Source organism: Hoplias malabaricus, chromosome 9 (genome assembly GCF_029633855.1).
Source record: "Hoplias malabaricus isolate fHopMal1 chromosome 9, fHopMal1.hap1, whole genome shotgun sequence".
Taxonomy (NCBI): Eukaryota; Metazoa; Chordata; class Actinopteri; order Characiformes; family Erythrinidae; genus Hoplias; species Hoplias malabaricus.
This window is the reverse complement of record NC_089808.1, coordinates 5,392,678-5,418,091: the sequence shown is the minus strand read 5'-3', so window position 1 is coordinate 5,418,091 and position 25,414 is coordinate 5,392,678. Positions and strand designations below refer to the sequence as shown.

Below are 25,414 nucleotides of genomic sequence, written 5' to 3'. Positions count from 1 at the left end.
AAGAAATTGTTACTCTGTTAGTAGTAAAGTATGGTGTCTAAGATGCTGAATTTCTCTGATGTGTAAAGAACGTCATAGATACAGAGTGAGAAGTAGTCACAGATCACCGGAAATTTGGTTTATTCAAAGTTTATCATAAGACTGTACAGACAATTAAAGGCACTTCCCACGGGTACGGCTTCAATGGCAGCTATCTACTCCAATGTGAATTATCGAACATATCAGGAAAGAGAGACAGGAGACGGCGAGCCCTCCAAAAGTGAGTGTTTTGTTTTTGCTTTGTTTTGTTTTTGTTTTTCTCTTACTGGTTTCAAAATGATTACAATGCAGGAACAACAGAGTTCTGTTTATAGCTTCCCATCAGTCATATCTTAAAACATATCTTCTTAAGTCCATATAATTTTTGCTCTATGTATTTGACTAATATATATATATATATATATAATGTATATGTGTGTGTGTATGTATGGTGTAGGGCCTCCTTTTGCGGCCAATACCATGTCAGTTCGTCTTGGGAATGACATATACAAGCCCTGCACAGTGGTCAGAGGGATATGAATCCATTCTTCTTGCAGGATAGTGGCCAGGTCACTACGTGATGCTGGTGGAGGAAAACGTTTCCTGACTCGCTCCTCCAAAACACCCCAAAGTGGCTCAGTAATATTTAGATCTGGTGACTGTGCAGGCCATGGCCTTCAGGATACAATGTTTGAACCACTGTACCAATTAATGAAGATTGGCCACCAGGCTGGTCCAATTTAGCCATGAAATCTCCCACAATAAAACGACAGGTGTTTCAGGTTACAGAAATAAGCAAGGCCCTCCCAGAATGTGAAGAGCAAAATTTCTGATCCAGTTACGAATGTTTTCCCGAGTTACGAAGAGCTGATCTTCGGGATCCGACCAATAGTTGGCGTGGCATGGTTGGCACTCACAGATTCCTCTCGCATCCAGCCACCATGTTCTTCTCAGGTGTGACCGCGCAGTATAAAGTCGTATCTCGTTCATAATAAAGTTTCACAAGTGTTTTTAGTAGTGGGTTAGTGGAAGAAATTGCAATTGTAGTTTTGTTTAAAGTGTAAGAAAGTCCTGTTATCTACGCTTCGTTCCATGCCAGTATCCCTCCCTCCCTCTCTCCTCAGCCGCTCTCTGTTAGCTACACTCATCTGTCGCCAAGCTAAGATTACTGTACCATACTTTATACGTTTCTTAATCTATTTTGTATATGTTCTTTCATTTATTTATTTTGCTGTGTAATTTTAAGTTTTGTGTGACTCTTACATAATGAAAAACATGCATGTTTTCATAATTTAGGACATTTTGAGGACTTGTCAGTGGGCGAGATTGGATTAATTAAATTTTCATTGTTTTAAATGGGGAAAATTCGTTCCAGTTACGAGCATTTCCAGTTAAGAACTCGGTTCTGGAACAAATTAAATTTCTAACTCGAGGTCCCACTGTATATTGTACAGCAGTAACTATGCCTTCACAGGTGTGCGAGTAACACATGCTATGCGTACTAAATTACACTGTCATCATCACAGATTCTGGCTTTTGAACTGTATGCTTATACAAATTTGGATCCATAACTTTTAAAATTAATTTCTAACTTTGATTTGTTGGACCATAGGATATTTTTCTACTTCACCTCAGTCCAGGCCTGTTGCTGAGCTAGTGATGGACCAATTGGAACAAGTTAGTTATTTGCAGCTCCTGATTAGTTAATAAGTTGATTAGTTAGTAAGAAATGTACTAATTAATGTAGAAATTAAGGTTAAAAACATGGTGACATTTATTCATGATGTTCATGCAGGTGGTCTTGGTAGTCATGAGATAAATTGTGGTAAACACTGACTGGAACTCATAAGACAATAATATTAAGCATTACTTCTTCATATGTTTGTGGCCCTCAAGATAAAGTAGTGAAATACTCTCATGGCATAGTATCTCTGTCTTCAAGGCAAGCTCTTGAGATGGCAGTAGTATGCAAACAAGCTTTGTCTTTTTGGAATAGCACACATGTGCAAAAAAGGTAGAGCCATTTGTTGCAGGACCTCATTAATGTAACACTGGCCTGTAAAGCCCCTGTAATGAAAACTAAAAATGATCTGGCATTGTACAAAATTTCAACCTACACCATGACCAAAGACCCTCTGGACATATGGCATGTGAAAACAAACCTTTGATCTTGGCACTGACCATGTTGCCTCCGTGTCCATGTCCATGACTCCATGACAGTCCATTGTAGTCTCTGGTGACATTGATGTGGTGTTGTATCAGTCTCTAGGCATGTGTTCCTTTCTTTTGCAGCCATCTGCCTAAAGTCCTGCCATTAAATGCATGATTAATGGTTGATTCATGCATGATTTATCACTGCTTGCTGATTGTCCAACATCATTTCTATTCTGTCATTCCACGCATGTCAGTCAATCCATTTGTTCTTCCTTCCCGTGGTTCATGTAGATCTCCTAGATCCTTCATGTTGCTGATGCTTGTCTTTGATTCACTGCTACCAAAAGTGTGCAATGGAAATACAGTATTTGACCAGTATTAAAAAAAAAGCAATACAGTTGATAAGACCATCCAGCTTCTCTGAGCCCTATGATGTGACCCCCCTCAAACTCTTCCAGGTGCTTGGATTGCTTTTGAACTATTCTCTAAGGTATACTTTGCTTGCAGAATGTAAAGACCCACAAGAATGCAAAGTTTTTTTAGTCCGTCTGGTACAGGGATAAGGCCCTTCCTTGCTCATGTATTATGAATGTGTTATTTGGTTCACAACAGTTTACATGTACTTTTTAAATAAGTTATACTAACACTTACAGAACTGAGTTTTTGTTGTAACATTTTACTGTAGGGCACTGTTTTAAAAATTACATGACACTTGCATAAGTTCTTTATAACAGATGACCCAGCATACACAGACATTTATTAATATTTATTCTAAAAGATGTCAAAAGTTATAAGGGTCATATTTGTTAGCATTGATGTCGAGTTACTGGTGACCCTTTAGGGTGTATGCTCAATTTGCACAGAGGGATTCTGTGTAGTGTCCAGACCCACACTGGATGGTTACTGAAGATCGGGCATAGAGTTTGGAGCTAAATCGATGACATAAATATTTGAATATGAATTTTGAATATTTTATATTTGAATATTTTATATTCCTCCAATCAGGTAAAGAATTATTGTATATCTGTATTTGCTGCAATGAAAAATGGGGCTGAAATTTCAATACATCTTATATCAAAATCAGCATTTGAAAGAGTGCAGTTTTCAAACCACAGAGGCTGCAGTTTTAATTCCAATATCTGTAACAGTTTAGACAAGGCAAGTTTGATTGCATGCTATTTATACACTGTGTTCATTCAAAATTATTTAAAATGAGAAATTGCAAAGATAATAGATGCAAGAGAATTTACATAAGTAGTAAACATGATTCAAACAAATATATATATATATATATATATATATCAGAACATTCAGAAATGTAGCATCTCAGAAAGGTGTTTATATATGGGACAGAGCAAGCAACAGCAAACACTTTGTGTTCTCCATATGTTTATCCATTGTTTTGTCTTCATTACATTCAAATGGAGAGCCCCAAAATTGATTCAAGCTCTCAGTGAAAATCGGCTCAATTCTTTTTGATCATTTTTGATCAAATGATTTTGATCATTTTTTTCAGCACTAGTGAGAAAAAACTGCATTATAGACTTCAAAATACCATCCTGTGGTACGAGCTGCATCTTTCTGAAATATTCATGTTATTTTCATATTATTAAACTTTCCATACATTTTTATATTTAAACAGTAAATCAAAGAATTCTTACTTAATCTACTGCGTTTTCACCAAATCAATCATCCCTGTCTTTACTTAAAAGAATGTCATTTGTTAAGCAATTTGGGAAATATATCCTGAATTTTGAACATTTATTTGTAGTGGAGTGACAAAACACGATTACAATCAATGACAGGTTTGTAACAGTTTTCTTGTTTTTCTGACTTGCACAATACAGGAAGCTCCATTTTTCTCTTTCTCTCTGTCATTTAATACTTTCTCCATTTAAATCACCAGGGAGTTCAAATTTGAATGATGACATTTTGTACTCTCAAGTCCGCCGTGTCCAACCATGTCATTCAAATGAAATAAAAGCAACTGATGGTAAGTGAAAGAAATAATGTTTAGCTTTTCTCATCTCCAACTTTTTCCTTGTTGTACTTTGGGACCTGCAAGAACTCTCATTTTTTGTTTCTTATATATAATTGAGTTTTAAAGCTTGAAGAAGAGTTGTTACTTTTGCTTGAGTAGCACACACAAAGCTGTGGACTCATGCATGTAATTCAAGCATCCCAAATTTTGTTTATTCTAATAATCTAAATACTAAATGCTTAGTCACAAGTATGAAACATAAATTGCACATTTGCAATAACAATATAATTGTTTTTTTCCAAGTACCAAAGCTGTAGATAAATAGACTACTAACAAGAAGCTTTTCACATAAACATATAAAGTATTTACTAAATAATAAATATATATATATAATATATTTTTATATAATTATTTAGTGACAACATACCAGAATTTAACAGATCTCAAAATGGTTAAAATCAAACAAAGCGTGAACTTATCTGAATAAATGTAACCTTGGATACAGTAATCTAACCAAGCCAAACTAGTTATCGCCCACTCTACATTCACTCGTGCAGATTACAATATAAATATGTCACTTTTGTCCTTAAAGACTCTTTATATATAAACTTTATTTTTTATGTAGTTAAAACACAGTTGCAAAGAAAACACAACACACCACAAATATGGGAACATGAACTGTGTGTGAAACAATGCTACATATAAAAACATGCTTAAAATATGAAAGCACACTACATATAATCAAACATACTTTAAATATGAAGCATGTTTTATATTTGAAAAATACACTCGATATATTAAAATAAACAAGCTGTAGAAAAGAAAACAAAGAAATATTTATATAAATAAAGAAATCACATCATAGGGGCAGCATGGTGGGGCAGTCATACAGCTACAGGGACCTGGAGGTTGTTGGTTCGAGTCCCACTCCGGGTGACTGTCTGTGAGGAGTTTGGTCTGTTCTCCTTGTGTCCTAATAGGTTTCCTCCGGGTGCACCGGTTTCCTCCTAGAGTCCAAAAACACATTTTGGAAGGTGAATTGGCAACTAAAGATTGTTCATAAGTGTGACTGAATGTGTATCGTCCTGTGAAGGACTGGTGCCCCCTTCAGTGTGTATTCCTGCCTTGAGTCCAGTGATTCTGGGTAGGCTCCAGCCCACCGCAAACCTGAACTGGATGAATTAATTAATGAATGAAATCACATTATAAAAAAAACACAACATAACTCGACACATGAAGGGTACTAAAACCACTGTCCACTCATTTTTTGGAAAATCTTCAGACCCTTTCCTTTTTTTCCAACATTTTTTATGTAGGTCTTTGGAGCTAAATTTGCCCCATCAATATGCAATCAGTACCCCATAATGAGTATGTGAAAACAAAACAGAAAATGTAAATGGGGCGGCATGGTGGCGCAGCAGGTAATGTCGCTGTCACACAGCACATCACTGGAGAGACCTGAAAACTGTCTGTCCACAAATAGTCAGCATCCAACCTGACAGAGCTTGAGAATGCCAGAAAATTATTAAACCCAGGTGTGCAAACCTTATGGCTTCCTACTCAAAAGGCTCTCATTGCCACCAATGTTACTTCAACTAAGTACTGAGTAAAGGTGTGTACTGAGAAATTTCTTTTTAATAAATTTGCAAACTTTATTTAAATTTTCTTTTCTTACTTAAATATTCTCTTTTCACTTTCTCATTATGGACTACTGAGTGAAGGATGATAGTAAATAAAACTTCTTTTTAAATTTGTGCACAAGGCAACATCATAACAATTTGTGAAAAAATATTTGCAAATGCATTGTATAATAAATGTTAGTCTAAACATAGGGATTTGTAGAGCATTTCAACTATTATTATATCAATACACATTGAATGTTACATGGGTAAAAGTTTATTCTTGGGCATATCTTTAAGATTAACATTAATTAATATCAATGCCTGCTCTGAGCTGTGAGGGAGGGTCGAGATGCAGATTAACAGTGATACCTCCACTCCGATCTAAAACCTTGTGGAAACCCCCTGAGGCTGGCTTAGTCAGCCTGGGCCTGGAACATAAATATAAATATATTCTTATAGCAGTATAGTACAAAAAAGTTTTTTTTTTTTTCTTACATGTAAGTAATTCAGCAAAGGTGCTCAAATCTCTACTTGTTTCCATGTCATACACATGTTTCAACATAAGGTAATATGTAACTATATTAACTAGTGCTAAATTTAACAGAGGTGAAAACCCAGAGCATTTGTCTGTTATTCATATGCCTCTTTCACCCCTGAAAGAGAATCTAGACTTTAGATATCCCCTTTTGGTTTCTCTTATATCTCTTATACATTTACAATGGGCTTTTTTGTATAATACATATAGTATAGGTATGTAGTGTAGTGTTGTCTAAAAGTAGCTAAACAGAATATATGCAGCTTGTTTGAGTGAGCTAATGGAAATTTTATTATGGCTCTTATTAAGTTGGGTTAGTCATCAATAGCTGCAGTTTTTTTTTTTTTTTTTAATATTTGTCTTCAATTGAAAATATACCCAACACCAAGAGAATCATATAAATATAAACATTTGTACTTTTCTTTCTCTAATGATCAATGTATAAAATAAAAAATGTATTACACCTGTATAACATGAGCATAACCAGTATAACGCAGCATATCATGTAATAGTTGATTTATTACACTTTAATGTTTTTTCAGCTGATGCCACCTACTCCACAGTGAGCTTCCCTACTCTGGGTGAGTCATTGTGACCATTCATACACATTCTTGTTCAGATTCAGCTCATGCTTGCTTTGTTTTAACTTTTATTATTAGATTTAAATGTGTGCTATCCGACATTTTGCCATCAGGATGCGTACTAGTGCACCAACACATCTGATGCAAACAAATACTACATATTGAGCCATGCTCATCCCATACATTTTTATCTACTGGTTAAATTACCACAGAAACATGTTTGTAAATCAAGTTGTTTAGTTTTGTAGCACTTTTAGTCTGTGTTTACCTTCATGCAGGTAGTCAGATCCATTTACAGCAAAAATAAGTCACTATTACCCACCTATGGAACAGGAATTAGAGCAATATCCACATCTCAGTTCATGCCTTTCAATGTTTGGGTGTCTATTCATTTTCTAAAAACCTCATATGCCATTTCACTTCAGTAAAGCGAGAGAGGAAGCCTAGCAAAGTCTGAATGAGACCATTTGTTTTTTTTAGCCCTTTACTGACAATGGAGTTTCATTAACACATTACATCAGTTTCAAGCACTCAAACAGACTGGAGAGCAGCAAATGGTAGGAAAACAGCCTCAGAGTTTTATAAAAAGTTTTTATTGATTAAAATCTGTCACATACACCCTGTCACACTTCCACAGTGACACATCTGAAGAGCATTGGTATCATAGCAGCAGCAGCAGCAGAAAAAATGAAGAGTTTTCAGAGAAGTGTTTTGTAAACTCTTTATTTACTTTTACTCTCACTTGTGTTATATTTTATCCACACAGACAAAAAAGAGTGGTACAACGTCTCCTGTGTTGAAACCACAAAGGTTCATGTTTCCTCCAGTTTCCTTCAGACACAGCAGAGAGGTCACACACCCTGAGCAGCAGCACTGTTGTTGGAAGATGCAGATTTGCATGTCAGAGTTGAATTCAAGCAAATCTTCATAGGCAAAGTTGTGTATGCGGAATTCCACTTTCACTGCCAATCTCATTGAAATCAGTTCATGTACACAAACACAGTGTGAACCCAGCTAGTGTATTACTTAAGTTTGTCGCATTTGCAGCAGTACAGAGGCAGTGTGTGTTGTGCTGTTTTGAGTGTATCAGTCACAGCAGTGTGGAGCTGTTTAAACCCAGTGTACATTTACCAGTGATATAAATAAACCACTAGTTTATGGTAAAGCTACACTTTCCAGGCGTTAAGACATTTAGACAGTTCTTGTCTTTTTGAATGGAGTAATTTCTAGTTATTTCATTTTCTGCTGTTTGTACATTTGGACTGTCTACTTAACCTCTTCATTCAAATATGAAAATGTTCTACTCAGACTTTGTGTTTCCCATCTTTAAGCTCAGGCACTTGACTGACAAACCCCAAGCAGCACAAGCACCTGCTTTTATATCTCTAAAAGTGCTCTCTTGATTTGTATGTATAATAATTGTTTTTTTTTAATATGGCCATTCTTCAAGATCCACCTCAGCGAGGCAAGGCTCAGCATCATCATGGTGACCCCTTGACTCAGACAGCATCAAAGGTTGTAACGTCTAGGCACACTACAGAGAGACTGCTGCTGATTTCTCTGTGTTGTCTCTTCTTTGTTTTGGCCCTCACCTTGGGAGTACTCTGTGAGTCCAAACTGAAATATATGTCAATATTTTACAAACAATTTTAATGAATGGATTCTCACAGCAAATTTCCTCTTTCTTTCTGAATAGTGTTGCTGTCAGAAAAGACTCTTGCCAGTTATTTTTCTTATTTAATTTATATTGATTATAAAGACTGGATCTTCTGTTTCTGTTCCTCAGATGCCCTTGGAAACACTTTGCTAAGAGGTTTGTGTCATGAGCAACTGTGTGTGATAATAAGTACTACATTTCTCCAAATGGTCTCCTTTTATTATTGTGCTTTGTTGTCTGTGCTGGGAACATAATGTTCAAGAAACATGAAGCAAGTTACTTTGAGGAAGTACTTTAAATGTTTAAACTTCAGCCAGAATGAAAGATTTTTAACTATGTGTGTCTCTCTGCATTCTGCATTTAAGAAAAGTTGCATGATCCTCCAAGACCCTGTGTTGTAAACTTTCCTTAAAATGTCCTATAGTGTCAGTTTTATGACGCTGACACAGACCTTCAGGCACCAGTTTGGGGCCAGTTCTTGCTGAAAAACTTATCTCAAATTCCAATCTTGGCTTGGTGTGACTTGGAGATGTCTCTGAAAACCAGTTAAAGTTTGGTTATTTAAATCACATCTCATTCTGGGCCCACCGCGACCCTGAACTGGATAAGCGGTTACAGATAATGAATGAATGAATGAAAATCACATCTCAGAAAATTAAATTTCTTATTACAAAATAATACACATTCATCATATCACACTACAGTGGAACACAGCAACATTTTTACTGGGGCACCAAAGACTGGTAAACAAATCATGATGTTTCTGTACTTCACCAGACTGAACTCTTTCTGCTGTTCTCCAAAGCACTCATCAGGTTGTGCTCAGTTTTGTTAATGGTTTCATTGGTTATAGTCTGTCGTTAAGGGTTGTGGATTGTTCCTTAAGTTATCTAGTCCTGTTCTTCTCTGATCACCATTTTATAGTGTCTATTCTTGCCTTGTTACTACAGTGTTTTGTTGTTTAGCAGTATACTGTTTAATGCATTGGTGTTTCTCAGTTTTATATCGTTCTCTATTATGTCTTTATGATTATAGCTATTTCCCAGTTTTTCATTAGTGTGTGTGTGTATATATTAAAATGATAATTTTGTTTAATCTGATCCTCACTTTAACATGTTGATCCAGAATTTCCAGACAAAGAAAATCACATTGCTGCCCATTATGCTACATCTGTTTGTACTTCTTGAACTTATTGATGTGAAATCCTGACTTTTCAGGGAATCAAGCGACTATTACACAGCTCCAAAAAAGACAGGAAGAACTTAACAGAACCCTTCAAGGTCAGATATTCATCTTTACCTTCAGTAAGATTTTAATAATAAACAGGAATATTGAGATTTTAATGGGGGATTTATGTTTTTTACTAATTCATTTTTGTTTATCAACCACAAATCACACACAGGCAAAAAAAACTGATATATATATATATATATATATATATATATATATATATATATATATATATATATATATATATATATATATATAGTGTCTATTGAAAAAAATATAATCACAAAACACAGACTGGAACTTATTTGATTACCAGGATCTGAAAACATTCACAGTATCAGTACTGGACTACATCAAGTTCTGTATTGGAAATGTGACTGAGGATAAAATCGTCCAGGTTTTCCCAAACCAGAAACCCTAGATGACCCGCCAGGGCTGTATACTCCAGCTTATATATACCAGCTTAAACGACTACCACACTATTGCCCTCACACCTGTAAACATGAGGTGCTTTGAGAGACTGGTTCTTCAGCAAATTAAAGACTGTAGCCCCACCTTGGATTCCCATCAGTACATATACCGGGTGGACAGATCCACAGAGGATGCCATCACCATAGCTCTACACAGTGTGCTGAGTCATCTGGAATGACAGCAGAGCTCTACTAGGATGCTCTTTGTGGACTACTGCTCAGCTTTCAACACAATCATCCCAAACATTCTGATCACCATGCTGGACAACCTGAGCCTCCCTTCCCCCACATGTGCCTGGATAAAACCCGGGCCCAAACTTTGAGGTTTGGCACCTACTTTTCCTCCACCCGCACACTGAGCACTGTGTGCTAAGCCCCCTTCTGTGCTACCTCTACACCTACGACTGCAGTCCAGCCCACAAAAACATCACCACCATCAAATTTGCAGACGATACTACAGTGATTGGACTAATCTCAAAGGGCGATGAGGCAGCTTATAGAGAGGAGGTCCAGAAGTTAACTACTTGGTGCTCAGAGTACAACCTGCCATTGAACATCACAAAAACAAAAAAGATCATTGTGGAAAACTGGCCTGTCCCCCCTCCATATCAATGGTGAGTGTGTGGAGAGGGTCCACACATTCAGGTTCCTGGGTGTCTTGATCTCTGCTGACCTCTCCTGGACAGACAACACCACAACTGTCATCAAGAAGGTTCAGTAGAGATTACAATTCCTGAGGGTCCTCAGGAAGAACAACCTGGAGAAAAGACTGCTACTAACCTTGTATCGCTCATCCATTAAGAGTCCCCTAACATACTTTATCTCAGTATGGTACAGGTACATCTGTTTATACTTCTTGAACTTATTGATGTGAAATCCTCACTTTTCAGGGAATCAGGAGACTATTACACAGCTCAAGAAAATACAGGAAGAACTTAACAGAACTCTTCAAGGTCAGATCTTCATCTTTACCTTTCAGTAATATTTTAATAATAAACAGGAATATTGAGAGTTTAGTGAGGTGTAGCGTATGTTAGGTTTTAATCATACGTCACGATACCTTTGTAAATATATATTTTATATATATATTTATAATTTGTGTTTATAGCGTTGACCTTATCCAAACTCTTATAATTTCTGATATTTGACTTAATGATATTAATTGAGGTTTATAATTGGCTTAAGTAATTAAAACATTAATAATTAGTTTGAGAATGGATAATAATCACGCTAAGTGAGTACGTCAGGATTTTCAGAAATTCTAATGAACAAACTGCACACACTGTTACTTCAACTAATGAAAGCTTTATTAACAAAAGAAAGATATTTGATTAACATAGCATAACCTTGTAATCTCACGGTGTCACCACAGGGTAGACCGATTCGAGCTTAAAGGTGAGCTAGGCGCTTCTAGCTTGTGACTAAAGTGTTGCTAACTAAGGTTTAATTAATACAAAATTTATCAAGAACTTAATTCGATTTTCAGCTCTGGAAATGCATAAGTTTAGCTTACTTTTTCGTCAGTTTTCACCACTCGCTTGGATGCAGAGGCTCTCTGAGGTCCTGGGAGTGAAGGCGTCTCACTTAGTCTCGCGGTTTTTACCGCAGAAGCGTCCAGGCTGAGTCAGCGTGGAAATCCTTCTTCGTTGGTTAAGTTGTCTCGGGCGTACCCGGAGTGTGAGGCGGATCCTCAGGCGGCAGGATCCTCTCTTCGGCTTTCTGTCCGGAGTGGGAGGGTCCAAAGTATGGACGTCTTGGACGAAAGGTTCGCTAGTTACTGCAGCTCCAGAACTGAAAATCGATTCAATAAACTCACTTATTCTAAGACTTTCTGGTATCTCGGCAGTGTTTCCTTACTCTGGCCACGAATAAGTTCACCTGCTTCGATCAGTCGTGAGATTAAACTTAGATTGGGCTATAAGACATAAACACGATTAAAAGAAAAGAAGATATTCAAATTACTCGACGTATTAGTAAAACTTCATACTCTTAGCTAATTTCAAGACGTCTCTCGTAAGCTTTTAATGAAGTCTCTGAGGTTTTTCTTTGTTTCGTTGTCGGCGTGGAGAAGAAAGCGTCTCTTTGTTGTTTCAAAGTTTCTCGGATTTTCTCGCTGTTGTTGTCGTCTTCTCTTCTCCGTGAACTGTTACTTCTGTTCTGTCGAGCTCTCGTGATTCTACTGCCAGCAGTCGAGCTGCTGTTTTTCAAAGTCTGCGCGATCACGCCCTAACGGGAGGTGTCCTTTCCTGATTGGGCACAAGTTCAGCCTCACGTGACTCTCGCGAGGGAGAGAGAGTAGGAGGGGGTTTGAATCAGTGATTCGCACAGAAATAATATAAATTTCGCGTATCGAAATTCTTATACCTGTTATCAATATATAACAATGAGTACACTGGACTGTTAGTATCCAACATCCACATAAGATCCCATCTTGAGTACGTTGTTTTACGTCCAATTCATGATGATACGCTGGAAAAGAATATTAATCCGTTTTCTCTTATTCAGAGGCAGAACTTCTTTTCATGATAGAAACAATCAACAATATACAACATTTCATTAAGAGGTAGGCATTCATCTGAGGGTACAGAAAGTGACATTAATACATTTGTTTATACACATTTAATCAGAGTTTGACTATTTTCCGCTATTGTTTTAGGCGACCCCGAGCGAGGCGTAGTTTCGCCAGTGTCCATTTGTTGTTCCATGTGTAGGTTGTCTTGTAGATGAGTCAATGGGGTTCAACTCGAGGTCACCCCTTCTAAACATCTGCTGATTCCCGTGGGAGATAACGAGAGACATTGAGGTGCCACTTTGTCATAAACGGGATTATAACCCTTCCTTTTGTTTGAGGTTCCTGTCTCTTAAAAGCATTATAAAATCGGTTATCTCCTGAAGAGAGGGGGGGTCGTTGGGGCCATGTGTTACTTTAAAGTGTTCTTAGGTGGGTGCGTGTGTGTGGGGGCTGCAAGGCCTTTGCCCCCCCCCGCGGGCACAAACAATCCTGTGGAATGTGACTTGGTCACAGACGAAAGGTCTTCTTCAGAATGGAAAAGTTTTAATTCAAACTTTTCATTTCTTCATTTCGATCTGGTTATCTGGTATTCGGTCCATACTCCACTACAGAGGGATCTATGTTTTTTACTCATTCATTTTTGTTTTTCAACCACAAACCACACACTGATAAAGAAAAATTGTGTTCACTTACAGAGTGAGCAGTTTCACAATCTGATTTACTGATGTGCCATATAGAAGAGAGTGCAGAAAATGGTTTTGAACAACATCAATTAATCACACGGTTTATTTTGAATTAATAACAATTATTTACATTGTTCCTTCTTAAGAATGAATATCCATCCATTATCTGTAACCCTTATCCATGTCACGCCCTTGTCTTGTCAAGTATGTTTTCCCCCGGCCATGTGTTCTTTTAGCACATGGCTATGTTTGTTTATGTTCTAGTCTCCGCCTTTGTTCCACCTCCTCGTCTGTGTCATTTGTTAACCTGCTCCCTCGTTATCTGTTTCAGGTGTGTCTCGTCTGTTCGTGTATTTAAGTCCCCTTCCCTCACTTCCTGTTTGTTGAACATTTTACCTTTGTTCTATGTCAAGTCTGTCATGTTATCTGTCTGTCTCCGAAGTTTCCCCCGTCGTCGTTTCATTTCCTTTGTCGTCGTTTTGCTTTGTTGTCCGTCTGTCCGATTTACTCTGTTTATTTCCTAGTGTCCAGTTTAGCTTGTTTACCTTCTGTCAAAAGTCTCTTTGTTTTGTTATTTTCCTTTAATAAACATTTACTGTGTTTTAGCGAGTGCGTCCACCCTCAGTCAGTCCGCTCCGTGAGCCTGACAATGCAGTTCAGGGTCACGGTGAGTCCAGAGCCTACCTGGGATCATTGGGCGCAAAGCGGGAATACACCCTGGAGGGGGTGCCAGTCCTTCACAGGGCAACACAGACACACACACATTCTTTTGAGTTGCCAATCCACCTACGAACGTGTGTTTTTGGACTGTGGGAGGAAACCGGAGCACCCTGAGGAAACCCATGCAGACATGTGGAGAACACACCAACTCCTCACAGACAGTCACCCAGAGCGGGAATCAAACCCACCGCGCCACCATGCTGCCCAAGAATGAATATTTAATGTAAAATTAAGTAATTCATATAAGATCAAGGGTGGCATGGTGGTGCAGCAGGTAGCGTAGGGTTCAAGTCCCACTCCTGGTGACTATCTGTGAGGAATTTGGTATGCTCTCCTCTTGGGGTTCCTCTGGGTGTTCCAGTTTCTTCCCACAGTCCAAAAACACACTTTTGTACGTGGATGCACAACTCTGTGTGTGTGTGTGTGTGTGTGTGTGTGTGTGTGTGTGTGTCACCCTGTGAAGGACTGGCAGGGTGTGTTCCTACCTTACGCTCAGTGATTCCAGGTGGACTCCGGACCCACCGCAACACTGAACTGGATAAGCAGTTACCAATAATGAATGAATGTCCTGTCATTCTACTCTTTCATTCAGGAGAAAATGTACTTTTATGACTGATTTTAGTGAAACACAGCAACATTTTACTGGGGCACCAATGCCTGCTAAACAAATAATGATATTTCTGTACTACGCCAGACTGAACTCTATCTGCTGTTCTCCAAAGCAGTCATCAAAGTGTTAAAAGTCTTTAAACTACACTTTATTTAAATACTGAACTAACCATAGTGTTTCCAGAGAATCCTCTGTTCCCATCACACCATGCATCTAATGAGCTCATTACCAACCCTTTCTGAAGTTGAATTGTGTGTGATGGGGTGAGGAGAACTACAACATGCAGGGCAGTGGCCCATCGGGACCAGGACTGAGAACCACTAGGTTACCTATGACCCAGCCCACGCCTTTTGTCTTCAATGGTGTCATTGGTCTTGGTTCTTCGTCCTGAGCAGGTTGTGCTCAGTTTTCTATGTTAATGGTTTCATTGGATATAGTCTGTCGTTTATGGTTGTGGATTGTTCCTTAAGTTATCTAGTCCTGTTGTCCTCTGATCACCATTTTATAGTGTCTATTCTTGTCTTGTTACTACAGTGTTTTGTTGTTTAGTATACACTGAGTATACTGTTTAATGCATTGGTGGTTCTCAGTTTTATATTATTCTCTATTATGTCTTTATGATTATAGCTATTTCCCAGTTTTTCATTAGTGTGTGTATATATTAAAATGATAATTTTCTTTAATCTGATCCTCACTTTCATTAACATGTTAACCCTGACTTTTCAGAAAAAGAAATCAACATTGTGCAGCTTCAGACAGAAAAGAAAACACTGCAGAGTAATGTCACAGGTGAGATCTTCGACTACAGTTAAATAATTAATAAAAATGGGAATTGTAGTCTTGGAATTGCATAAAGTTTATTCAGGATAATCTGAATGATAAACCCATTTTTTCTATTCTATATTTTTCTGCATCTGTTTGTACTTCTTGAACTTATTGATGTGAAATCATGACTTTTCAGGAAATCAGGCGACTATTACACAGCTCAAAAAAATACAGGAAGAACTTAACAGAAGGTTTCAAGGTCAGATCTTCATCTTTAACTTTCAGTAAGATTTCAATAATAAACGAGAATATTGAGAGTTTTATGAGGGATTTGTGTTTTTTACTCATTCATTTTTGTTTTTTAACCATAAACCAGACACAGATAAAGAAGAATTGTGTTCACTTACAGTGTGAGCAGTTTCACAATCTGATTTACTGATGTGCCATATAGAAGAGAGTGCAGAAAATGGTTTTGAACAACATCAATTAATTACACTTTTTTTTTTTATTTATCGCAATTATTTACACTGTCCCAGTGTGGCACAGCATGTAGTGTCAGGTTCAAGCACCGCTCCTGGTGACTGTCTGTGAGGAGTTTGGTGTGTTCTCCTTGTGGGACTCCTCTGGGTGCTCTGGTTTCCTCCCACAGTCCAAAAACACACTTTGGTACGTGGATGCACAACTCTGTGTGTGTCGCCCTGTGAAGGACTGGCGCCCCCTCCAGGGTGTGTTCCTGCCTTATGCCCAGTGATTCCAGGTGGACTCCAGACCCACAGTGACCCTAAACTGGATAAGCAGTGTAGTGGGAATAGTTATGCACACCTTGCAGTTGCATAAGCACTATATAGCGGAGTCAATGATAATTAATTATTACTTGATTAATAATTAATTATTTAATTCATTTTGATAAGCTCCATGTTTGGGAGTCATTAAATAATATGTAGTGTCTTTACCTGTCCAATTTTAGCTTGGACAAGTAGGCCATCTTCACATACTATATAGCAGAATTAGCTAGAATTAATTATTATTAATGAATTATGCTCATTGACCCGCCGTAGGTTCTTGACTCTGAAATTGAATATGAAATAGAAGGAATAATTCCGTACAAGAAAAGTGTACATACAAATAACCAAGGACTGGTTTTATCACACAATTGGTTTACTAATAATAATATCAAATATTGAATATTGATTATACATTCATATAATGAAACTGATTACAGTGATACATGAGGGAACAGGGAGATTAATATATGAGGGAATTTCTCTATGATAATTACCCTATATTCTAGAAAGGCTATTGTTTATCCCAGCAAAGATTCAGCACCAACCTCCTGAGCAATGAAAGTAATGAAACCATGTGACCTTACATATCCCGGAAAATGCTGGAGACTGGAGATAGCTGGGATCATGTTGCGGACACGCTGTGCTTTCCAATGCGGGCTTTCCGCCGTGGGCCTTGTAGCGTTGCAGTCGCGGGCATTCCTTTTCTCCCCCTTTTCAGACATGGCGACCCCTCCATCAGAGCTGGTGTCGTGTTGAAGTTCTCTGTGGGGATTTTCCATCATCGCTGATCTGCCGCATTGAGAGAGACACGTCTATGCAGGTCTCTCCTGGGCCTCATCTCAGGAGGTCATTCTGAGGGTGCGTGTGGCCGTCTTTGTCGCTGGTCCGGAAGCTTTTGTTATCACTTTGAAGGTCTGAAGTCTCCTTCATGCTCTGGCTGTGGTGTTGAATTTTGCTGGAGTTAAACTACAGCTTTCCTTAAACTATAGTTTTCTGCAAGAGATAAAATTTAAATAGAACTTCTGTTCTATCTGGACCACGCTTGAGGGGCCCAAGACTGTTTAAGAAAGCCATATGAGTCTGACGCCTGCAGAGGAGCCTGCAGAGTCATTTCAAAACCCAAGTGAAAAAGGCTAAAAGAGAAAAAGTGTGAAGTGAAGCGAAGGTGTGTGAAAAGAGGAAGCCAAAAATCCGAAGCCTGGAGAGTAGCCTCATTTGGCACCACTGGCTTTTACCAGAATTTAAAAAGCCCGCCTTGAATATCTCAAAGATTGAGGATTTGAGCCTCTCTTGATCCTGTTTAGCTGTTTTCTGTACATTAGTAGTGACATCACATAAAATTGATGACCCTTGACAAGACAAAGTCTTGAAGACCATCCCTTTTTGAATGAATGTCCCAGGATTCTGAATCATACTTTGCAATATAAAAGATTATATGTTAACACAAAGTAATATCATTAAGACAACCATGTTTTACATAATTATTAACCAACTACACACACAGTATGTGGCTACCTTGGTTCTACATAAGTTCATATGAAAAAGAAATGACTTTAAATGCATGTAAATTAATCCCACCCTTTTTGATTGTCCAAATGGAATTAATTTCAAACAGTTGTGCCCATATGTAACTTCAGATTGTTTTAAACCAATGGGAATTATGGTTTAATTCTATAGTTTCTTAACTTAAGTTCTTCATTAAGCAGTTTTATACAGAGCATAAACTGATCATCAGGAGTGTCGCCCAAAAGATTCTCCTCTTGACCCTGTGTGGCCTTGGGTCATAAAGCTTCTTGGAAAGTGGTTTACGAGTCTGCTCTGTGGAGATGTCTCTGAAACCAGCTAAAGTTTACTTTTTAAGGGTATTAAAATCACATCTCAGAAAGTCAAATTTCTTATTAGAAATTAATGCACATTCATCATATCACACCACAGCAGTTACAGACAATAAAATAATATATATATGTTGTTTTTCCTAATCCTAGGAACAATCTTATTGTTAACGACAAAAAACATTGACTAGTAATATCACAGGTGAAATGTAAAATATTTTCTACAAGAGTTAAACATTAAATACAAATGGGAATTGTAGACAGTGATGTGTAGATTTGGACTTGTATAACAGGACAAACATAATCTGAGTGAGAAACCCATTTGTTTATTCCTGTTAGGTCTATAGTGTTGCTGTCCAATGAAAAACGAATGAAAAAATGAAAAGTAGCAACTTCACAAGAAAAGAAGGAGTCATAGTGGCACAATAGCCCCAAATAACACACAATGGGAGACTGTGACTAGTGATCAGTTCACTGAGCCTAGGAAACGGACACAGAAATTTGGGGACTGGAAAGGGCTCCCAGCATGCCTTGCAACTCACCCTAGCACTTGTTAGGGGGATATTTGGGGTTAATCTGTTGACAATAATGTTTCTGTGTGTTGTTTGGGATTGGTGTGTAGGGAAATGTATAGTTTTTGGGGACTCACCATCAGCCAGAAGGGTGTCTAGCCCCTGGACCTCTCTACACACCAAGTCCAAATGCTGCAAGTTGTTTCCTTTCTGAACTGTTGCCCTTTTAGGACACATCTATGATTCTGTATAAACTCTGTTCTCACATTTGTGTATATTCAGAAGCTCTGCATCTTTTAAGGTGCAGTGGTATGTTTGAGGCTAAAATATACAACTGTTTGTATGTGGCTTAATTTTTTTTAAGTGTTTTATTAACTTTCAATTACCACAGAAACTCATTTGTAACTTGAATTGTTTAGATTAGCAGCACTTTCAGTTACTTTCATGCAGTTAGCGCTCAGTTCCATCTACAGCAAAAATCAGTCAATATTACCCACCTATGGAGAAGAAATAGAGCAATATCCTCATCTTGGTTCATGCTTTTTAATATTTGGTCTACAATACTTGTCTAAAAACCTCCAGATGGTGTTATTCTGCTGTGAGCAGAGAGAGAAAGCCTAGCATACTGAACCAAGACTTAGAATAGACAAAAACTATTTACAGACACTGGGGCATTGTAAAGCGATTAGCTTCTAAGCTGCCTCCATCTTTCAAACACATGGCCAGTATTTCTTCTCATTTGTCTCTGGTCGTGGAGATTTGTTGAAGGAAGCTGAAATTTGTTAGATTTTTCAGTTAAAACCATTATCTCTGTTCACTTTATGTCATGGCTGAAGGACACTGTTTGTGTCCGCTTTGTGTGTACTGGCAACCCGGTGTATTTGGACTGTAATGTGATTGGACAGACGGTGGGATCTCAGACTTAAACTCAAGATAGAGCTCCACTCCAGAATGGGCGCTTCTCAAAGAGAATATACTGGCTCCAGCACTGCTGTCAGAGACACCATGCAGGGCATTTTCCGCAAAGCAAGATTTCTCAGTTTAGCCAGATAACTTAAGCCCAAAGTAAAGCCTGTCCAATAAGAACAGAGCTGAGGGAGAGTCTTATGGGACAGTCCTTAAATTTGGACTTAAGTTAGCTTAATCTCAGATGATACACCTTGGTCATGTTATGATTGAGTACAGTATATAGGCTGTGTTACAGATTGCTCCTTTAACTGTGTCAGTCTGTCCTCATTCTGTAGTGTGGTTAATTTAACCATCATGATATTCTGTCTTTTTCAGATAAAGAGAAAGAAATTAAGAAGCTTGAGGCAGAAAAGCAAAAGCTGAGTGAACAATTAAGTAAGATACATTATTATCACTATTGAAATTTAGAAAAGTCAGATTTACTGATTAAAAAAAAAAGACGGAAATTGCATCACTGGAAAACAGTCTGTTTTCACTACAGCCGCTAGTTTTCAGTTGCTTAGCAACACAAGCAGGAACAAGTACGGGAAGTACACCCAACACAGCAGATGAATACATTAGTATGATTCAAACATTCAAATAAATGCTCCTGCATCTAGAATGCCTTTTCATGAACAGTAAGGTCAATTACGTCAATATGAGGAACAATGGTGTGCATCAGCAGAGGAATGACTGAACAATAATTTTGAATTTGAATTAATGTTTTTTTTCAAAAAAGCTCAAATGTTTGCAGATGAGGATAGGTCAAGTTTTCCACTCAGGGTGTTCTTCACCATATTCATTAGACTGCTCTAATCTATCTATGGACCTTCCGTCTCTAATCTAACTACAAAAGTACAATGTTCATCACTTTCCCTCCTCCAACAGTCTCTCCTGGGTCATGTCCTGAGTACATCATGTAATAAGCACTTTAAGGTCATCAATATGTTCTACACTTCAATCAGCCTTACTAGTAATACTTATTAAAAAGTATATTGGGTTATCATCATCATTACTGTGTTCATTTGCATTTTCCCATCACAATCTCACCAACATTTTCTCTCAAAATGTTAACAAATGTTCTCTGCTCTGAAAGAGGGTGATGATTGCTGTGCTAAGGGCTGGAAATACTTCAGTGGGAAGTGCTACTACTTTTCTAAAGATAAAAAGACATGGACTGCCAGTAGAGATGCTTGTGTGGCTGAGGGAGGACACTTGGTGATTGCCAGCAGTACAGAAGAGCAGGTATGATACTCAAATATAAATGTGACTTATTCCATTACACTCACTGATAGATTGGGTGGAGATTAAGCCGCATTAAGTTCCTATTGCTTCAAATGTTTACAAGTTTTAAATAAGGCCCACTGCTTGCAGTAGCTTTTATTATTATATTATATTAAAGAAATACAATCACGGATGTAGAAAACCAAATCAGACAGTGCCAGCAGTAGACTCTGTGTGATACTTTGTAATCAGTGTCATAGGGTAAAGCTGTACACAGTAATATATTACAGTAATGTAATATATTCAGTGGTCTGGACCCCTGCAGAAGCACCACAGAGCAGGTATGATTTGGGTGGTAGCTCATTCTCAGCGCTGCAGTGACACTGACATGGTGGTAGTGTGTTAGTGTGAAAAACTCATTTGAAAAACAACTGGTGCATTATGAAGTGAAAAACAATGGAAACAGCGAGAATTTGGGCAGAGAATGGGAAGATATTTCACCTTTAAATCTACAGAGACTGGTCTCCTTAGTTCCTTATATATTTACAGAGTATGTTTAAAAGAAGAGGTGATGCAACACAGTGATAAACATGCCTCTGTCCCAACTTTTGGAAGGTGTTGCTGGGCAAGTATTTAAAAAAATATATTAAACTTTCTTAGTGTCAGCATTACTGTATTTGTACTAATTGTCTAATAAATATTTAAATGATTGGCTCATTATTGATTTTGTTTTTGTTTACATTTTATAAAGCATCACAATTGCTTTGTAAATGGGATTTATAACAGAATAAAATCAAGTTTTAATCAAATAACGCAATAAAGTCAGTGTAATAGTTATAAAGATGAGTCATGTTAATGGATGACATCATCAAGGGATTGATCCAACAGTGTTAGCCATTGTTTGTGTTGTAAAACACTCGGTTCAACTCAGTGTTTGTTAATGAGCTGATCAGGTTTGACTGAGTGTGTTAGAGCAGAGAAATACAAGAATGTACAATTACAGAGTTCCTCCAGGTTTAGCGCTGATTGAGAAACACTAATGTAGTATAATAGTGTTCTCAGTGTTGTCTTCACACAGAGGAAAGTTATATGAATTCAGCTGAAATTTGCTGTTAAAAATAAAGTTTACATTTTTTGTTGATGGTGTAGTTAATCAGACACTGAAGCTTTTTCTGCTGGAGCTGTCTAATGTTTACTGTACAGTTCACTTAGCAGTGTGTTTGTGTTTGTAGGATTTTCTGAATAGGAGGATTTTACCTCTTAATACTGGACACCATTATTACTGGGTTGGTCTGACTGATGCTGTGACGGAGGGAGACTGGCACTGGTTAGATGGAACATCACTCAGTGCTAAATCACGGTAAGTCCATTTCAGACTCAGCTGTAAAATACCACACCCGTGATTTCTGAGCTATATCTACTGTAGATTACAGCTCTAGCTCTGATTTAGTAAAAATATCTTTTTAATATATTTTTAAAAATGGCACATTGTGACAAATAATGATTTATTTTATTTGTTTTCCAGGATGTGGTCCTCAGGCCAGCCTGATAACTGGAAGGGACCGAGAGATAAACAAGGAGAGAACTGTGCTGCAATGGCCCCAAGTAGTACGTCATATGGTTTATTTGACAAATTCTGTGATGACAGTTTTTATCGCATCTGTGAGGCAAAAACACAAATAAAATAAACAAATTACAATTATGACAGAAATGAGAGGGCTCTAAAAATATATGCTCCTTATACTTTTTCTGATCATTTTACTTGTCTTTTACTTTTAATTGATTCATTTTATTTTTGTTAATTGAGCCTGAAGTAGGAAATGCAAGGAAGGTGAGCTCAGAAAGACTTGGGCTGGAGTTCTGGGCAGCTGCTGCTGGGACAAAAGCTGAAGCCAGGGTCATTGATTGAAAAGGAGGGTTTGGGATGGTGGTGGGGTGTGAAAAAATCAAACCAATAAATTATTACTAAATCTGTTTAGTTCATGACAACATTGGGATCTTAATATCAGAGGATGACTGATATATAAAGTTTTAACATTTATTCCATCCCTTGATATTAAGAACCTAGTGTTGTCATGAGCTAATGTGATTTAGTAATAATTAATTTATTAGATATTTTTTCACAGTATACAGCCCTTAAATATCTGTATGAATATGAAGTGTTATTATCTGTTACTAACATTTTCAGAAATGACGAGTCACTGACACACTTTTCTCTGGATCTCTCCTCCAGTGAAAATGAAATGTTAAAATTAAATCTTGTTAAATTGGTTTTCTTCAAAACCTTGTTGCTTCTGTGTGGATTTACATTAAATGATAGGAATGAAATGAGAATGAAACATGAACACAAGGTGCTGTGAGATTATTGATTGACATACTCTTCTTATTTTTTGTGTAGCTCTTATATATCATTACATGTCTGTAATTACATAAACAAGAAAATGCGGTCCCACATTATATGAAGTGCCTTTAATTACTGTGTAGTCATATATGAACAACATATGCAACAACATTGTAACAACTGATGAATTAGTGCCTGTTACAGATGGATTACAGTAGCAAAGCTTATGTAATTTCTTATGTTTATCAATTTTACTTTTGCCTTTTGTAACTACACAAGTGGATCTTCATAGTTGTAACAGCATATTCTCTCTACACAGTTATTAGAGACAATGTAAAGTGGCACAAGAAGATGAAGATGGTTGTCTATAAATGACAAATACATGGAATAAACTATAATGCAGGGTTGGGTGCTATGATTAACTTATGATATATCCATAGCAAATAAGCTGATTAACCTGGGCTACACTACCAACCTGGGAGGGTGAGACTAACATCATCTCTTCTGTGACCATGCTTCTTTCCAAGCTGCAGTTAAACAACACCACTGGACAGTTAGCAGATGTCGTGCCTAGCATTGTGTTTAGTGATGAGAGAGAATTAGGGCCACCCTACCCACAAAGAGAGTGAGACCAGTTTTCTATCTGACTCCCAGTCTCAGAAAGCTGATGCATGACTTGGAATCAAGCCAACGATCACACAGTGACAGGGCAAATGCAATAAGTAACCTGTGTTTACAAGTTATCTATTCCCACACCTAACACGTCTCACCAATTATGACACCATTTCTGTGTCGTAGTAAGCTGTGGCCAGGACTATCACCCAGCATGGCAAATATATATAGAAAGAGATTCAGCCAGTTCTGGGTTTGAAGTGTATAACCGTGCTCTACATTAAGATTTTGCTGTTTTTGGAATGGTTATTGTAAGGCCTGGACTGTCCTGTAGATGGCACTGTAAGTCAATGACCTTTTAGCCCAGAAACAATTTACATATAGTACATTAATATAGGAATCGTTTCTCTTTTTATGCTCAGGAACCAGACAGTTCAGTAGTGAATGGTAGGTTGTGGCCACAAGGTTGATAACCACTTCCTTGTGTTCAGGTCAGTGTAGCCTGCAGCTCAGGTATTCCAGCTGAGAGATTGGAAGTGGCTTTCCTCTGTGTTCTACCCAAAGCTTTCCTTGTGGGATTTCAAGTGCCAGGTTTTACATATTCTCAAATGGATTACTTGGGTTACTCTATAAAGTGAGATATCTCAGAATATTCATTCATTTATTATCTGTAACCCTTATCCAGTTCAGGGTTGCGGAGGGCCCAGAGCCTACCTGGAATCACTGGGCACACCAGTCCTTCACAGGGCAACACACACTCACACATTCACTCACACACTCACATCTACGAACACTTCTGAGTTGCCAATCCATCTACCAACCTGTGTTTTTGGACCATGGGAGGAAACTGGAGCACCTGGAGGAAACCAACACAGACACAGGGAGAACACACCACACTCCTTACAGACAGTCACCCAGAGTTGGACTCAAACCCACAACCTCCAGGTCCCTGGAGCTGTGTGACTGCGACGCTACCTGCTGCACCACAAAGCCAATCTCAGAATACAATAAAATGTATTATTATTGTTGTTGTTGTTGTTGTTGTTATTGTACATTATATTTAAATAGCACATTTCAACTCAAAAACTTTTACAATAATCAATCCTTAGTAAACATTGATACACATATAAAAACAGAGCAAATGCAGTATACAGAACATTAACAAACAGTACAAAACAAGCATGAATAGTTAAAATTTATGGAATATTATAAGCAAGGAAGAAAAGATATTTTTTGAGGTTTGATATAATGATCTGGTTAGACAAACAACAAAAAAAAATGTTTTAATTTTAAGCCATGTTACATATCTGGCTCTGGCCCTCACTCTCAGCAGTGGTAAAAAGCTCTATACAAATATATTAGATTTGATTAGGTGTGTTAAGCTGAGCATGTCGTTGGTACCAAGCTTCCTGACCTGCAGACCTCTACATCAAACCAGGCCCAAGAAGGTGAAGTACCTCAGCCATCCAAACAATGGCGTCTTCTCTCTGCTGCGGACAGGGAAATACTTTTGCTCTCTAAAGGTAAACACAGTAAGGATAAGAGGAACTTCTTCCCACAAGCCATCTAGGCTCTGAATCAAGAACAGTAAATATGATTACATCACACACTAGACTTTTTCA

At 37.8% G+C, this 25,414-nt stretch overlaps 1 protein-coding gene across 3 annotated transcripts; it reads left to right on the top strand.

Annotated features, from left to right (window-relative positions):
- Nucleotides 1-23,518, top strand: LOC136707621 (CD209 antigen-like protein E). Of its 3 annotated transcripts, XM_066681801.1 has the most exons (13): nt 1-259; nt 4,079-4,165; nt 6,853-6,891; nt 8,342-8,497; nt 8,678-8,704; nt 9,766-9,828; nt 11,139-11,201; nt 15,500-15,562; nt 15,735-15,797; nt 19,952-20,011; nt 20,712-20,860; nt 22,072-22,199; nt 22,365-23,518. In XM_066681801.1, exons 1-13 carry the CDS (start codon nt 184-186, stop codon nt 22,525-22,527), a joined length of 1,137 nt encoding a protein of 378 aa, XP_066537898.1. In that variant the 5' UTR covers nt 1-183; the 3' UTR covers nt 22,528-23,518. The 3 variants fall into 3 exon arrangements, with proteins under 3 accessions (XP_066537898.1, XP_066537899.1, XP_066537900.1); XM_066681802.1 differs by lacking the exon at nt 1-259 and having other exon boundaries at nt 7,372-8,497; XM_066681803.1 differs by lacking the exon at nt 1-259 and having other exon boundaries at nt 4,088-4,165; nt 7,658-8,497.
- Nucleotides 23,519-25,414: the final 1,896 nt, after the last annotated feature.